At 37.8% G+C, this 17500-nt stretch overlaps 1 protein-coding gene and 1 long non-coding RNA gene across 2 annotated transcripts; both read left to right on the top strand.

Moving 5' to 3' along the window:
• The first annotated feature begins 2163 nt into the window (after window positions 1–2163).
• On the top strand, window positions 2164–9472 carry LOC109827193 (L-galactono-1,4-lactone dehydrogenase 1, mitochondrial). Its single transcript, XM_020394161.1, has 6 exons — window positions 2164–2269; window positions 3474–3724; window positions 3864–4046; window positions 4499–4901; window positions 5370–5510; window positions 8999–9472. Exons 2-6 carry the CDS (start codon window positions 3531–3533, stop codon window positions 9161–9163), a joined length of 1086 nt encoding a protein of 361 aa, XP_020249750.1. The 5' UTR covers window positions 2164–2269; window positions 3474–3530; the 3' UTR covers window positions 9164–9472.
• A 2011-nt stretch (window positions 9473–11483) lies between these two features.
• On the top strand, window positions 11484–15102 carry LOC109827192. Its single transcript, XR_002243359.1, has 2 exons — window positions 11484–11516; window positions 14614–15102. It is a non-coding gene; the product is annotated as an uncharacterized LOC109827192 (long non-coding RNA).
• Window positions 15103–17500: the final 2398 nt, after the last annotated feature.

Genomic DNA, 17500 nt, shown 5'->3' on the forward strand with positions numbered 1-17500 from the left:
CTTCTTTGATTAAGAAAAAGTTGTTCAATATGTTATCCAAGGGAACTCAAATTGGTGCTTATTTGGTAGATATGCCTTTTATCAATGTCAATTCAAGTGATTCATGAACATTTTTAATTTTTGGGGTTTATTTCCTTCGCTTCTGCATTTTAAGTGGAAACAAATTGATTCTTTTGAAGGATATCTTTAAACTTTCTAATAGTTTCTCCATACATAATTCATCGTATTTTTACTCCATAAATATTATTGACATCAAAGATTAGTATATGTAAATTATAATCAATTAATTATAAGCTATTATGTTATAGTCTTTTATCAATTTTATGTGTCTTCTATCAATTAATATTATTTATGTATTTTTACTAGCTCCAACATATTAGTAAAATTATATGCAATTACTTTAATTTATACAGTGACATTTATTTTCAATCTATCATATCTTTTCAAATTTTTATCCCCTAAGTGGATGTTTTTTTATCTATTGTTATTGCTATTTTTTATAGCATCACCTTAGGGGATAAAAATTTTATCCTAATCCTAATTTTGAGAGCTGCTTGACTGGCCCCCTTAGCATTTCCCATGAGTTAAAATATTATTTTCACTTAATATTTTTTACTTCCTATTAGAAAGGGTAAAATACCCTAGGAGTCTTCCTCTCTCTTTCCTGCATCGTTTTTTTTTTAACTTTTTTCTTCTAAATCGAAGGCTTGCATCTTGGGAGATTACATTAAAAGACCTAAGCTATTATTATGTCAACCCGAATTGAAAATAAATATGCTGAAATTAGAATACGAAATTGTTGGATGTGCTCTACAACTCGTAAACTTTCTAGAAATAAAAATTTAAAGAATTTCATCATATTTCACCCACTTAACATATATTATAAAAATAAACGTTTCTGTATTTTTTGTGCGTTTGCCTAATCTTCTGCCCCATAATATATGATTCAAAACACATCGATAAATTTCGAAAACTTTATTTCTAAGCATTTCGATATCGAGTTTAAAATTTAAGTCGATGATAATATTTAGGCACTGTTTGGCAACAAGAGATTGTGTCTTATCTAAGAGATTATGTCTTATTGACTTGTTTAATAAGCTAGTAGAGCTGTTTGGTAACAAAAAATAGGAGGAGATTATTTTGGAGATTGTGTCTTTTGCAAGTAGCTGTTGGAAAGCTACCTCAAGTAGCGTTTGTCTTTGGGAAGGATCTGTTAATTTTTTTTCTTTCGTTTTTGCCGCTAATAATTAGGGCAAATGAAAGCTACTACCCCATCCAAAAAACCCTAGCTCTTTAGTCATTTAACAAATTTAAGCTAGTTGTACAGCTACTTTTGCCAAACAGCTCTACTTCAATTAGCTAGCTACACAGCTATCAGCTTTCAGCTATAATTTCATAACTTTCAGTTAGCTTAACAGTTTTTAGCTGGTTTTGATAAACAGAGAGAATGCTACTTGACGGCATCCTACCCCAACTCGAAAATGATAGACGTTTAACATGCTAATTATCCAATAAAAATGTGTATACCAGCGCTGGCTAAAGTGGGCCCCACTATTTTCCGATGGCTATTTGGGCAACAGCAAGACTCAGGCCACCCTCACTCATTCTCAGCATGCAACAAAATACACAAACGCTCACTGCCTCCGTCAACAACGCCGTCGCTAATAAAATGCTGGCGCTGGTCTATCGAGGATGCCGCAGCGAGGCACCTCCTCCGCCTCCCCTCCCGGCCTCCTGACCCCGCCGCGCTCCCTGCTCTCCGCCCCTACCCCGCCTCCGGCCGGAATCAAGAAAATACCTGGGCTACGCCGCCCTCGTTGCCGTCCGCGCGGCCACTACTACTCCCTTCCTTCCCGCCGACGCGAAGCAGCAAGAGGCCGTCCCGTTCCGTCTACCGCCCCCTCCCGACGGACCGCTCCCGCCAGTCTCCAACTGGAGCGGGACCAGAGGTCCACACCCGCCGCTTCTCCAGCGAAACCTCGGAGCTCGAGGCCCTGGTCTAGCGGAGGCCCCCGTAGAAGGGGCAGAAGATCCGCCCGTGGGCTCCGGCTGTCCCCGAAGCGGGATGCGGGCCTGATGAGGGCCGGCATGGGTGAAACCTGGCGCTGATGACGCGGGTGGTTGAGGTCGGACAGGAGAAGAAAGGGGTTATGGGGGGGGTTGAGGCTGGCTAGGGTTTAGCAGGTTTGTTGATGGGCTGAAGGAGCACGGGCTGACGCTGCAGAACTTCGCCTCGATCCGGGAGCAGCAGGTCGGAGGCTTTGTTCAGGTGCGTCGAGAAATTTTTTTTTTGGGGGGTTTTCCCCCACGCTCCTCCTCAAATGACATCATCGACCGTAGCTTTTGAATTTTTGAATCAGATATGTTCATCCTCTCAGCTAACTATTATTAACCCATAGGAGCACACTGGCTTTTGTTTTTGAATCAGAAATGTTTACTTGTTCTGTCTTCAAATTGAATTGGTACAACTCTATTTTGTCTGGCAGTTCTTTGGGTAACGTTGTTAGCTTTAAAAGTTAAAAAATCCACCTTATGTCAGAGACGTAGGCAAGATGGCCCCGTAAATGCATAATGTATCCGCATCATCAGGGGAAGGGGGCAGTAACTGTGACCTATAGTCGTAAAATACAAAAAAGCATAGTGTAGCTATTCTGCGCTCTGGAAGTGTTCAGCGTAGCCTACTCGATATAAACGCAGCGATATGCTATGCAGAGCAAGTGCTATATTTGCTGTGCTGGGAAGCAATTGCTTTGCTTCTTATCACGCTAGCGTGTGTTGTGTTCCATGGCATACACTTCTTTTCGATATTTACACATGTATTGAATAGATAATTACGTTTGTTTTCTTTCTTGGTTCTGTGAAGATTTGAGATAGTAAGGGATGGATGATGGATAGAGACAGTCAGCTTGAAGAGTTGCATTGGATAGAGAGACTAGCAGTGTGTATAGTCCTAGTAAGGGGAATTACAAAGACGCATATGGGGAATTAAAACAAAGCAGTGAAGAATAAGTATGCTATTGCCTATTAAGAACAAGTAGGACGGAAATGGATCGTAGGATATGATTCTTATGTCACGACATTGTGAGCTGGTTGTTGAAATATGTTAGCTAGACAGAAATCAAGACTGCATTATGGTCATTAGTAAGTTGTATTCCCATAGTGTGACATTTGGCTTACATTTTTATATGAACCTTTTATATTTTCTAAACTCCAGAGTTTAAATAGAAAATTTGATTTAAATGTGGATGATATGCATGTGATGTCTCTGCATACATTTGTTTCTTTCTGTCGTTAATTCTTCTTTGTCACCTTTTTATAATCTTCTGGCGTTTCTTGTTACGCTTTTTCCTTTTTTATGTTTCAAATACTAAATGCTACTTGTTGTCACAGACATCAGTTTTGACTTTTGAGTTTTAATTCTCTTTCACTAATTCAGAAATATTCAAAAACTGATCGATTTTCATATTCCTTAGGTTGGTGCACACGGTACCGGTGCAAGATTGCCTCCCGTAGATGAACAGGTTGTTAGCATGAAACTGGTGACGCCTGCTAAGGGAACAATAGAGCTTTCGAAAGAGAAAGACCCTGAACTCTTTTATCTAGCGCGCTGTGGTCTAGGTGGTCTTGGTGTGGTTGCAGAAGTCACCATTCAATGTGTTGACCGGCATGAGCTTGTCGAGCACACTTTCATTTCAAATATCAATGAAATCAGGAAAAATCACAAGTACACCTTCGTTTAACATATTCACTTCTTGAAATCACTTAGTAAATCATTTTACTGCATTCTTTATTTCTCAAGATTGCTGACTCTTATTATAAAAATTAATGATCTTATTCTTCCATTCTCTCTCTTTTTTTTCCAGGAAGCGGCTATCTGAAAACAAGCATGTGAAATATTTGTGGATCCCATACACAGACACGGTCGTAGTTGTAGAGAGCAATCCTCTTTCAAAGTGGAAAACGCCAAAGACCCTGTCTAAATATGGGCAAGATGAAGCATTACAGCATGTTCTCGATCTTTACTGCGAGTCGATCAAAAAATACAGGCAAGCTTATTGGTTATCTATAATGTGCACTTGTTTTATGGTATGAGTTTCAGCTCAGCTAATAAGGTGGTAAATCACGTCTGGGAAAAAATTAGTGGGTATTTAACTAAATGGATAAATTTCACAAAACTACCATGCACTTTTTAGAGGTTCAGTGAAAAAAACCCATAAACTATTTTTATTAGAGAAAAATGCTATGAATTTTTTTTACTAAATTACTGTGACTAACAGATTGTGGCACATGTCTGCAAATTTGAAAATTTGTGAAATTTTTTCTGATAAGAATAATTTATGGTTCTGTGCATCTGTTAAATACATCTAGCATTCAAGCTTATAGTCTTGCGAAATCTACCCTATCTAAATTATTGATTTTCCTAGAGTTAATTTTGATGCGTTAAGTAATAAGCATCTGCTAGATACATCTAGTCATTCAAGCTTATAGACACTTGCAGGCCTGAAGAAACTAACGATGAAGCAACCATAAGCCAGCTTTCATTTACCGAGCTGAGGGACAAGCTTCTTTCCCTTGATCCTCTAAACAAAGATCATGTCATAAAGATCAACCAGGCTGAAGCTGAGTACTGGAAGAAATCTGAAGGATATCGCATTGGATGGAGCGATGAAATACTGGGCTTCGATTGCGGAGGACAGCAATGGGTCTCAGAGACCTGTTTCCCTTCAGGGACACTTTCAAAGCCAAGTATGAGAGATTTGGATTACATAGAAGAGCTATTGAAACTTATAAAGAATGAAGAAGTGCCAGCACCGGCTCCTATAGAGCAGCGCTGGACAGCGAGAAGCAAGAGCCTCATGAGTCCAGCATCGAGCTCAGGGGAAGATGATATATTCTCATGGGTAATTTATAGTTTATTTTATCTCTTTTACTTTTGCGGATGCATTTTATGGTTATATTGTGGGAAGTTAGGGTTGCTTCTATTATGGATAAAATGCAAGGAAGCTTTTGATATGGTAATTGTACATATTAGAATAAGTGATAAGATTATAATTAATGGAGAAAGGAGGACTCGAGGTAAGCCTAAAAGAACTTGGTTGGAAGCAATAAGAAGAATATGACAGGGATTAAAATGGAGGAATAACCCTTAATAAATCTGAATGGAAGAGTAGGATGCATGTTGTGGATTTGAAGATAAAGCCTTTTCTTGTTGTTGTTTATGTTACATTTATATTGTGTTTTGTTGTAACGACTTTTAGGTTTCTTTTGAGTTTCCTTTTGCACTCACATAATTTTCCATTTTATTTTCTGATGCAATTTACTTATCTGCTACACTTTACTTATCTGCTACATGTACTTGTGTCTCGTAGATAGGTATAATCATGTACCTGCCAACAACGGATCCTCGTCAGAGAAAGGAGATCACGGAAGATTTTTTTGATTATCGACGTCTGACCCAAAGCATGCTCTGGGATGAATATTCTGCCTATGAGCATTGGGCTAAAATTGAGGTACTAACCACAAATTCAAGGGTGCTACTTATTTTAATTGTCATTCTACTCAATGTTTAAAAAAAGGAAAGAGCAAGGCGAAGCGCCAGACTGTTTGATGAAGTGAGACGTAAGTTTCAAAGAATGAGGCGTAAGCTTCATGAGTTTAAGTATTTCAATTTTAAATTTGTAAAAATTATGAGCATATAATATATAGTGGTATAATAATTACATTCATGTCCTGATTAGTAAATAAGAATTAAATATGTGAAATATAGAAACGAATCATAATAAACTATGCTACGTGCATAACATGTATATTTTGTTTACAACTAGTTCTTGTGCACGTGCAATGCACGTGGTTAAATATCAAAATTACTTTTTTGTTTATTTTCTTACTATAAAATAAGTCAGATTCATTTTAAGTTAAAATCTATAAACATGGATTGTTACATTTGTCATAAATTTTATTTAAACATTTTTAAAAAAATTATGAAATAGATGATTATTTTGAAAATCTCTTGGGGTCATGAATAAACAACTAACAAGTTTGCAGTGAAAGATAGGGGAACATAATACATTCTTAAAAATTATTAATCTTTACTTAGTTTGTTTATAGTGATGAGATCTCATTATTAATTAACTACAAGGCTTAGTACATTATTTTTTTTGTTGGACGTTCAAGGCAGGCAGAGGACCCATGTGAGTCCTCATCGCAATGAATGTTATACAATTTAAGTACAAAGAAAAAAAGAGGGTTGATCAATGACGTGGTTGGTGAGGAGAAATTCTAGCAGCTTAATTTGGTTTGTGGATATATAATAGATGGAGATAGAGAATGGTGGTTTTGAAAACAGTGGGTGCGTGTGGGTTATTAATATGTTTTTTATTTGTGTGGTTTTCTTTGTTCATTTTTAAGATATCTGTGGTCCTATGTATATATATATATATATATATATAGCATTGCTATTCTGTTTTGGTTATGTGGAAGAGTTTGAGTGTTAAAAAAATTAAATTATCTAATTTGGTTAAAGTAGGATTATATAAGTTAAGCCCATACATGAAATTTATTTTAACTAACACCCATGTGTAAATATTATAATTGCCATTGAGATCTAAGATATGTGTGATATTCTCTTTGATTTTTATACAAACAATATCTATTTAAATAATAATAGTATAATTAAACTTTGTGATCTGAAAAAAAGATCAAACATACAATATAAGTAATTGCTTTAAAATAATCTAATCTAATCTAATACGAAGAAAATGGATGAAATGATGTGAAAATTGTTGCAATTTCATAATTCATAATTTTTAAACAATCTAATCTAATCTAATAAGAAAAAAATAACAAAGAGACATATTTGTTGAAGGAGATAAAAGTGCTATGAAAATTATTGTAATTTCTGATCTGAAAAAAAGATCAAACATACAGTATAATTACTTGCTTTAAAATAATCTAATCTAATCTAATAAGAAGAAAATAGACGAAAGTGTTGTGAAAATTGTTGATATTTCTTGATATGAAAAAATTAAATATACAATATAATTAATTGCGTTAAAATAATCTAATCTAATCTAATAAGAAGAAAATAACAAAGGAAAATATATGTAGAAGGAGATGAAAGCGCTACGGAAATTGTTATAGTTTCTTGGCTTATAAACATTAGTATGTGATATTGCATGTGAGAGGATAACAATTGTAAATAGAGTTCTATTTAAATAATAATAGTATAATTAAACTTTGAAACTAATTATGTAGTACCGTGAACTACTTGAATTTTAGTTGGTGAGAGATCGCCACGTTGTGTCCTCATATCGCAGCCATTTGTTTTAATTTTTATTTTTTATAATTTTCAGAACGGTTTTGTCTCTTTAATTTGTTTGGTGGATTTTGCAAATACCTCGTCCACATTATGTACATTTGTAGGTCTGCGTTGTTCCGGGGTTCAACCTCTGGGGCGGACATTATTTGTCTCACTAATTTGTTTGGTTTTTGCATATACGCTATTCATCTTATATACATTTGTAAATTTGACATTTAATAATTTCATTTAGGTTTATATTTTAATTTAAACTATATTCTTATATTCATACTATGTATATCCAATAAGAATTCGTCAATTTATCAACTTACTCTTACTTAATTGATTAATTTGAATTTCAATGGCATTTTTGTCTACCAAAAGATTTTTCCGAACTCGTGCTTTTAAAGAGAGTATGATATGATATGATCATATGGTCATATTGGAAATACATAATGACATTTTAATGTTAGTCAAAAATTCTTTTATATCCTTCTATGTTGTCTAAAGTGTGCGCTTCAAAAGAAAAGAGCTTTATGAAGTGCGAAGCACACACCTTAGAAGGCTAAGGCGTAAGCTTCAAGGGATACATAGTTTCACTTTGGAGTTTCAAAGCATTTAACCTTCAAAAAGTTGCAAAGCAAGTTTCGAAGCGAGTTTCAAAAAAACTTCTTCAAACATTGATTCTACTAAATACTACTCGTGCTAAAAGAAAGGAACTACTCTTATTGGATTCCCTGAACTGGAATCATGTAATGAGCTTATTAATTTGCTTTTAGCACTTTGATAGGCATGCAATATTTCTTTTTGTCAAGGGTAGCTACATTCTGTACTTTTTGTCTCAGGAAATGATATCAGTTGTTTACGGTGCTTGGTTTCCTCTTCTCAGAGTCGTTAGTGATCAAATAGGCTGAATGTATATTAGGATAATTACAAAAATCCTCCTAAGGTTTGTAAGATTAACATAAAATCTTTCTAAGGTTTCAAATGTGAGTTTTCCCCCTTCCATTTCTATTTCTATTAAATTAACTTGGATCCAGAAACTATGGTATTGTGATACGACATTTGTATGCACTCTCTTATTAACAATCTATATGATTAGCATATTGAAAATTGATGATTATATCAAAAAAAAATTATGATTATTTGGCTAGAAATTCAAAATATGGTTAGATGGAGTTCTTACATTATGAACTATTGTGGGGTTTTTTATAATGTGCATTTTATTCTAGGTTTTTTTTTGTATACATACTGTTTAAATCAGCCATACGTACAAAATTAACCTGCGAATCTCAGTATTTGCAAAACTACCCCCAATTCATCAACATTGGAAAAATAAAATAGTCCCCCAGTTTGATGTTGTTACTTATCGAATGGTTAAGGATTATATTTTTACTGTTTTATCCTTTGTGAAATCAGTCGAGATCTAATCTAAAAAATGTTTGATAAGTAGCTACATTAGATGTGATTAGATGTGATGGCTATCTCTTTCTAATGTTGATGAATGGGGTAGTTCTGCGAATACTGAGATTTATTTATTTTTTGGCTCATGTGGGCAGGTTAAAGGGTATATGTACAAAAAATACTTATTTTAACTTGCACGTTTCTTTTATATATCTTGTTCACACACACAGCTACAAGCTTTCTAGATTTTGCAATAAAATTTTTCCTATAACTCCTGTATTAATTGTTCTGTTGTAGGTGCCGAAGAACAAAGAAGAACTTGCAGAACTTCAAGCAAGGCTAAGGAAGCGGTTTCCTGTCGATGCTTACAATAAAGCTCGAAGAGAGCTCGACCCGAACAGGATTCTCTCAAATGGCATGCTGGAAAAGTTATTCCCACAACAGCTTGAGGCTTCTCTTTGAAATACTCTTCTGAGCTTTTGCTTGCCAACTCTGCAGTTGCTGTACAGAGTGCAGTGTCTTCCGCTTGATCATCAACCGAACTGAAGGTGATATCGACATTTGTTGTTGATAAACTTTGTCTCATTTTATTGAGTGTATCCCTTGGCCTTGCTAGGGGTTTTATTTCTGGGGGAGGAGATGTCACTGTAACCCCCCTCTGAATAAATTGCGTTCGATGTAATTTTCACTTTAGTTATGCGGGAAGTAAACATTGCATGAACGGAAAAACGTGTTATACTTCAATACTCTTTAAAAACTCACATTCAGTCACGTGACTCATTTTATTAACGTTTAGATTTAATTAGCATCGTTTGATGTATTTTCATTTTAATCATGAGGTAGGTAAATATTCCATGAATGTAAAAAATGTGTTTTACTTAAATACTCTTTAAAAACTCTCATCACATGGCTCATTTTATTAATGTTTAGATTTAATTAGGAGCGTTTTGATGTATTTTCATTTTAATTATGCGGGAAGTAGACATTGCATGAATGGAAAAATGTGTTATACTTAAATATTTTTTTAAAAAATTTACATTCAGTCACGTGACTCATTATATTAATGTTTAGATTTAATTATGAGCGTTTGATGTATTTTCATTTTAGTTATGCGGGAAGTAAAAATTGCATGAATGGAAAAATGTGTTATACTTAAATACTTTTTAAAAATTCACTGAATGGGAAAATGCGCTATACTTAAGTACTCTTTTAAAACTCACATTTAGACGCATTATTCATTTTATATTAATGTTTAGATTTAATTAGGAGTGTTTGATGTGTTGGTATTTCCCAGAAGTGTCGAACTTGAGACCTTAGGTACTTACTCATAGATAGCTTACCAACTCGGTTAGAGCCGTCCTAAATAACTAGGAAATTATTAATTGCAAGGCAAATACACTTTCGAAGTGGTTAACATATAAATAGAAACTTAGTAAAGGTCTTATTTGTAAGACGGTTTCTATAAAAAAAAGGCCTTTTTGTTTTTAGGTCCATTTGTTTACCTAGCTTTATCTTTAAACCTAAGTATTATTAGTTGTATCTTTAAACCCAACTTTCTTTTTGTTTTTATCTTTAAACCCAATTTCCTTATATAGGGAGACCCACATATGAGAGTATTATATTTTGAAATTGGGTTTAAAGATAAATACAAAAAAAAAATTAGGTTTAAAGATACAACTAAATATTCTTGGGTTTAAAAATAAAGCTAGGTAAACAAATGGACCTAAAAACAAAAAGCCCTAAAAAAAATCCAAACGCCGACTTCCCCCTTTTTTTCTCAGACATTCGGGGATCCACCATCCCCAGCTCTCAAAAACCCTAACTCGTCGTCGTTTCTCGATCTCTCCTCGATCGGAGTTGCCGCCGCTCGTGGCCCCATCTCGTCGGCAGCGAGAGGGAGGGGAGCTACAGTTCGTCCGAGGAGTCGTCGGACTCCGACAGCGATCGAGACAGAGCCCTCGGGTACGGTGCTGAGAAGCATCCGAATATGGTGGCGACGAGGCTGAAGGTGCGTGGTCTTCGGGCTTGCCGATCAAGATTTTCGATGAAGCAAGATAACGTCGAGGAGAATCGGGGAGAGAGTCTCGGAGGACAAAGAAGTTGGTAGACGGAATGCCGATTGAGGAAACCGACGATCCTTTCGTTGTTCGAGGATGCCTTTTGTAGCTGCATTCTATCAGTGCCTGAATAGTTGCGTCGGGCTCGTTCTGAAAGGGAACCCGACCTCTCCTTCCTCACTGGAGGAACTGCTGCACAACTCTATCCGTAATGTCGAGATCGCCGGTGGAAAGGCCGTCGTGGTCCTGGCTCTGCAGCGCGTAGTGGGTGGTTTCATGAGTGCGGCGGAGGAGTGGAGGAGCCTCCGGGCGGCATGCTCTGCTCCTTTAGCTGAGGAGGCTGGAGCGCAGCGAGGAGCAGCTCGGAAGGCTCTGGAAGCTCTTTCTGAGGAGGTAACCCAGCTCCAGGCCCGGGCTGACCAAATATCTAATGCTCGCGAGGCCAAGTCTCTCGCGAAGGAGACGGCGGAGAATGCGGTTCTGAATGCGCAGACCATGATGGTACGGGCGCAGAAGATTATCGTGGAGCAGTGGGTGAAGGACTATCTTCTTGAGGAGGAAGTAGCTAAGCTCCTTCAAGAGCAGAACCAGGTCGAGCTGGCCGTCGCAGAGAAGAAGGCGGCAACGGTTGGAGATAAGGCAGCTTTGGCCGAACGAATCAAGGAAAGCGAGAGAATGCTTGCCAGGAGCAGATGGCGGCCGTAGAAGGGCGGTAGCGATGAAGGCCTGGTGCGGCAGTAAGAGGCCCGGCTCCCACGGTATCTTTTTTTGCTTCTGTCTCTTCATTTGTTTTATTACCCAACCAATGTAAGGATGTAATTTTCAGTATATTAATGTAAGTTATCATCTCTTGTGGGCAAACAATTTGATCGTTCTGAATTAACCTCAATTAACTCGTCGTAATCAAGCTGTGAAATGGTAATAAGATTCATGTCAATACAAATTTAGTAGAAATTAGCTGAACCGTAGGCCACACAAGTCCCTTTAAATCACTATTTGCAAATAAGCCAATCTTGCACACAAACTGAGTGACTGATCCCCAGAGTAGAGCTAATCTTATCAACACTGGGTCAATTTTGACAAACACTTATGACTTAACCAATTTTTCCCGCAACACTTGGCCGATTTATCCCGACTCTTAGCCATTTTCGATATTGGGAGATGACCCACTGCGATCTGCTGGGGATTATTCTGGCACTTGAAATTCATATACGGTGATGCGCGCATTAGTTGTCCTGTACCCTCATTGTGAGAGAGTTCGCTTCACTGGGGGAAATTTAAGAACTCTGGACATCATAACACTTTGAATTCTTTCTTAAAAATCTCTGAAGTGAACTCGCTGGGGACACGATCGAAATTCGTGGTCGTAGATCACGACTAACGCGACCAATTCCAGCTCCCAATTCCACAAATATCGTCTTTAGAAAGGTGCGATCAAACCCGAGCCTTTTCAGTGCATAACTAACCTCATATGGTGAAAGCATGTTTGGATAATGATGTTGATGATCATATTTATAAGGCTTCTAATATTCTTTAAAGAACCATCTTTTAGCTCTTCAGAGTCTGTTACATGTTTCACTTGTCTGCCAAAAACTTCATCTAACTATGAAACATAGATACTGAGTTTTGCTTTTGTATCAGAAGTTTTCATATATTCTATCTTCAAATTGAATTAGCACGATGATATTTTAGTGGCCAATTCTATATGTAATGTTGTTAGCTTTAAAAATTAAACTCTAAGACCACGGGCTATGTTTGTCTGTGTGTAAAATTTATATTAGATCAAATACTGAATTAAAATACATATAGCATTTGTATGTTTCTTTCTATTATCTATAACAATTAAGAATCAAGTTAAATAAGACTATGATTTTGAACCCGATATTAACAAAGAAACTAGTTTAAGGTATAAGAAATGGGGAAATTGGTATTTAGCTTGGAACCACACGTGTTCATGGCGTGTCCCTGGAGAATCCATATTCGATACGTGTCGGACATAGACACCACACCCAATACGCTGTGTCCGAGTAACCTAGCGCTTCCCCCTAAGAAATGAAACCCCTTTCCCACTGTAGAAAGCACTTTTTGGCCATTTCATTGATGTTTCATGGAAATGAGTTTTCCTTGCTTTTTTCATTTCCCCCCCTTTTTTATGTGTGAAAGATCATTTCTGGCAAATCCAATGATTGGATGAATTTTTAAAAGGATAAATTTTTAAAATGAATCGTATTTAAATAAAATAGGCAACATCGACCGTTTCCCAATTAGCAATTTCGATAGTTTTTTGCCTACGATGGCAGAAAACGGTCAATTTTGCTGAAGTGCGTTTTTAATTTCATAGGAGTACTAGTCCTGTGTAATTAGTGCCCGCTAATTATCCGATTAACTACCCAAGGAATTCACGGTTGATTTTTAAAATATAAAAAAATTACAACAAAAATCGAAAAAGTTCACCTTAATCAACTCAGACTCAGGGTGGTCGGCGGCTGCGGCGGCTCGTGGACACGGGCGAGAAAATTTAGGAAGAGAGAGAGAGAGAGAGAGAGAGAGAGAGAGAGAGAGGGGGTAATGAAGAGATAGAAAGAGGGTCACGGGAATGAAGAGATTAAAGGTAATGAAGAGATAGAAAGAGGGTCACGGGAATAAACGATTAGCACTTTGTAATTACACGGGACTAATGGTCTCCTGTAATTACCAATCTTATTTTTACAATTCCGACCTTTTTTCTGCCAGCAGTAATGAGCTGGCCAAAAACAAGGTCGAAATTGCTAATTTTATTTCAAAACTGTTATATTCTTTTGAAAAAGGTTTATTTTGAAAATTACTTTTCTTTTTTAAAAACAAGAAACCACCATTTGTAGAAAAGGAGAGAGAAAGAAATGGGTTGGCAAAAAACTTGCACAATCACCCATGTGTACCATTATTTTAATGCATAAATGGTTGCTTTCCACCGCTTCCACCTGTTTCTGAGTCAAAATGCTATGAAATGGCATTTCCATAAAGCATTTTTTGCTTAGGAAACCAATGGAAGCCATCTTTCTATAATTTTTAGGTTAAACAGACAAAGGAATAGAAAATAATTCTAGGAAAACAGTACCTTTTCCAGTATGCGTAGGTCCCGGAGATGGGGTTTCCACCCTTTTCCACTCGAAACAAATAGGCCCTGTATAAGTATGTAGCACTATGCTATGCTGAATAAGTGCTGTACTTGCTGCACGTCAATTGCTTTGCTTCTTAGCACACTTCAGTGTGATCCATGGCACATTTCTTTTCAAAATGTACTAATATATAATTGATTGTTACATTTTTTTGTTACATTTTTTTTGGTTCTATGAAGGTTTGAAGTTTTACGGGAGAAACTAGCGTGTGTATTCCTAGTAGGGGAAATTACAAAGACTCGTATTGAGGAATTATCAGGGATGGAAATTGGATTGTAGGAGATGATTTTTATGTCACCACATTTTGGCGTGAGCATTGCATTCAGTGACCTGGTTATACCGTCATAGAAATATGTGAGCTAGACTGATCATCTGTACATTGTATCTCTGCGTGACACTTTGGCTTATATCTGTATATGCACTTTTTATATTTTTGAAGGTCACGAGTTTAGGCGATATTTTGATATAAATGTGGATTATGAGTATTTGACGTCTATCTGTATTCGTTAATTCTTCTTCGTCACCTTTCTCATCCGATTGCATTCTTGTTCTCCTTAAGCAATTTCTTCCCCTCCTTTTATGTATCAAACACTAAATGCTATCAATTGTTACAGACATTAATGCTGGCTTGAAATTTCTTTCACTGATTTGAGAAATATTCAACAACCGATGTGTTCTCATAGTCGTTCATTTTCAGGTTGGTGCCCATGGCACTGGTGCAAGTTTGCCACCCATAGGTGAACAGGTTGTCAGCATGAAACAGCTGAAACATGCTGAAGGAACAATAGAGCTTTCGAGAGATAAAGATCCTGAGCTCTTGTATCTGGCAGACTGGCACGCTGTGGTTTATGAGGTCTTGGTTGGAAGTATCAAGTGCACCTGTGTGCATGGTATTTAATATGCACTAAATGAATATCGGACATTGGATCATTAGATTTCAGGATTTGTGCTGACATCAAATGAGTACCACAACCGAAACCGAACCGATCCTGACCTAAATTGGTTTGGTCAGCTCGGTTCGGGTTGATTCGGTTTTGGACTACAATCGGCATAAGTATTGATAACGTGAAGTGTTGAGCTCTCCCTCACCTAATAAAGATCTCAAACACAACGGAACTAGGAAATTAGTTGTATTTGTATTGCTTAATTTCAGGAATGTCGTCGGAAATGAATACAATGCTTAAAAGTGTTTTCCAAGACTCTCAGACTTGAACTTCTTTGCCACCACGTTCAATTGGTAATTCGTGTAGAGGTTTACATTTGGTCCCGACCCCAGCCAATTCTAAAATGCACCAGTTATGAACTGAAGTTTCCATGCCTAATTCATGTTGAATCATTGATAAAAAAGTATGACCCCGGTTTTTTTTACATGAGATGAACTGCCATAATAACAGCTGCATAAGGATTAGGAATATACATGGGTTTAGTTTGAAGCATCTTATTTGCTGCAAGTGGGTTCAGTGGGTTCGGTTTTAAACCAAACGAAAATTTTAAAACCGAACTGAGCCGATAGACTTTGATCGCTTCGGCCGGTTTATTCCGTCTAAGCCAAGCTTTGCTCAACCCTAGTCTTAGCTACAATCTCCTAAAGCCCTAACGATCTCAAGACACTTTCTAAAATCCTCTCGCTCGATTTTCTCTCTAGTTTCTTTCTCTAGCGGGTTAATTCTTTTACCCTTTTATTCTTGTTATATCTGATATGTTTTTTGTTGTGCGCAGCGGAAATTTCGGCAGAGTTTCTAGTGCACAATAATAGAGAAAGATCCCAATAAGAATTCCCGTCTCACCAAGGAGACAAGAATCTGAAGCGAATATCTCAACAAAGTGAGATATCGGCTCTTCCTCTCATCAGTTCTAGGACTGACTTGTCGAGAGATCCTAAAACTATTACAATGACCACAAACACAAATAAACCAATTTTACGTGGTTCGGCAAATTGCCTACGTCCACGGGGCAAGGAGGGGGGGGGAGATCTACTATTAGAGAGGAGAGAATACAACTAGGGTTTACAATCACTCAATCTAAACCCTCACACAAATTCTCAAACCTCTTACACAATTATCTCTCAAAAGCAAAACAAAAGCACTGCACACAAAAAATCTCCTCTGCACTCAGCCGAAAAAATTCACAGCCAAAAATTCAATTTCCCCACACTACTATCCGCAAAAGAAATTCTTTGCACATGCCCACTGTTTTATTTTCCGAGCCCCCTTTGCACAGCCGCACAAATATTCTCTTCCCCCTAGTACTTGCACAAACCCTAGGAAAGGCTGCAGCCAAATATTTATAACAATATGAGATCAGGTGGGCCAGAAGTCGCGAGCAACAGAAACACCTCAACACTTCACGTGATGTGGCCCCCATGCGTCCTAGCCTCCCAATTGGAAATGAGACCACATTCACACTTCGTGCGGCCCCCACACGTGCTTCAGCGTCCTGCAATTCTCCCACGTCAACACCTATGCTCATGGACTCCTGTGATCCCCCCACGTAATCCATCAATCAACAATTCTCCACCTCGGTGAAGTTTTCCCAAAACTGAGCCGACACCAACCAAACAAATGTCCCACTTGTTGCATCCAGGACGAAGTGAAACAATTCACGACAACGGACTCAATCCTCAACAAGTCGAGACCCAAACGAGAATGCAAACACTCTTTTCGGTATCAACTCACCAAATCGATCTTACCCCATCAAAATCTAACCCGGCTGCATCATAAAGACTGTCTGCGTATCCTCTTGCCCAAGGAATCAAGTCGAACGTAGTTCACCCAAATGGCCGCCAACGGCCTCAATCCAATAGAAGAGTTCGCAACCCTCCTTTAATATCATCAACTCTGCAGCTGATAGCACCTCCAATGGCCTCAAACACCTCCACCTGAGGTGAATCAATGACCATATCTAAACTACGTCTACCAGCTACACTCGAATCAAAACCCAACTCATCATCTGCATCCAAAACCAAATGATCTCCAAGCTGTGTCACCTCGGCTGGAATCCCAAACAATGTAGTATGATCTGGAGTAATCTTCACCCAATGTGGAGTAGCATCACTCTCCACCCGCTGCGATACATCTAAGGTCTGTCCAAAACTCTCCACCTGCTGAGAGTCAAATAGCTCCCTCATCGAAGCCTCAACCGAAGTGACACTACCAGACCTATCTTCCAATAGAGTTTTACCTCCAATCACAGCAGTTGATAACCTTTTAATAGGATGACCCAAATATGTCGAAGCCTCTGTCCAGAAACTCTTCTGCAGACCATTGCTCGACCACCAACACCGTTCCTCCTCCAGCAAGACACGGTCTTCCAAATTTGTCACCCTATCTAGTTGCCCCAAGATTTCCTTTCCAATGAAGTGTCTCGAAATGCCGTGAGCTCGGCTCCAATACAGAAATAGGTCCATCTTGTACCTCCCACTAGAATGGAGTACCTTCACCTTTCTGTCTATTACACACTTCTTCAATCTGTTGGATACTACTAGGACTTTCTCCAAAGGGGATTTGGTTGCAACCCAAACACGCCTAGAACAGTCACCAATAAAGAAAACCAAATGCCTATTACCTCCTAATGATGCCCCCTTG

This window comes from Asparagus officinalis, unplaced genomic scaffold, assembly GCF_001876935.1.
Source record: "Asparagus officinalis unplaced genomic scaffold, Aspof.V1 AsparagusV1_Un85, whole genome shotgun sequence".
NCBI lineage: Eukaryota > Viridiplantae > Streptophyta > Magnoliopsida > Asparagales > Asparagaceae > Asparagus > Asparagus officinalis.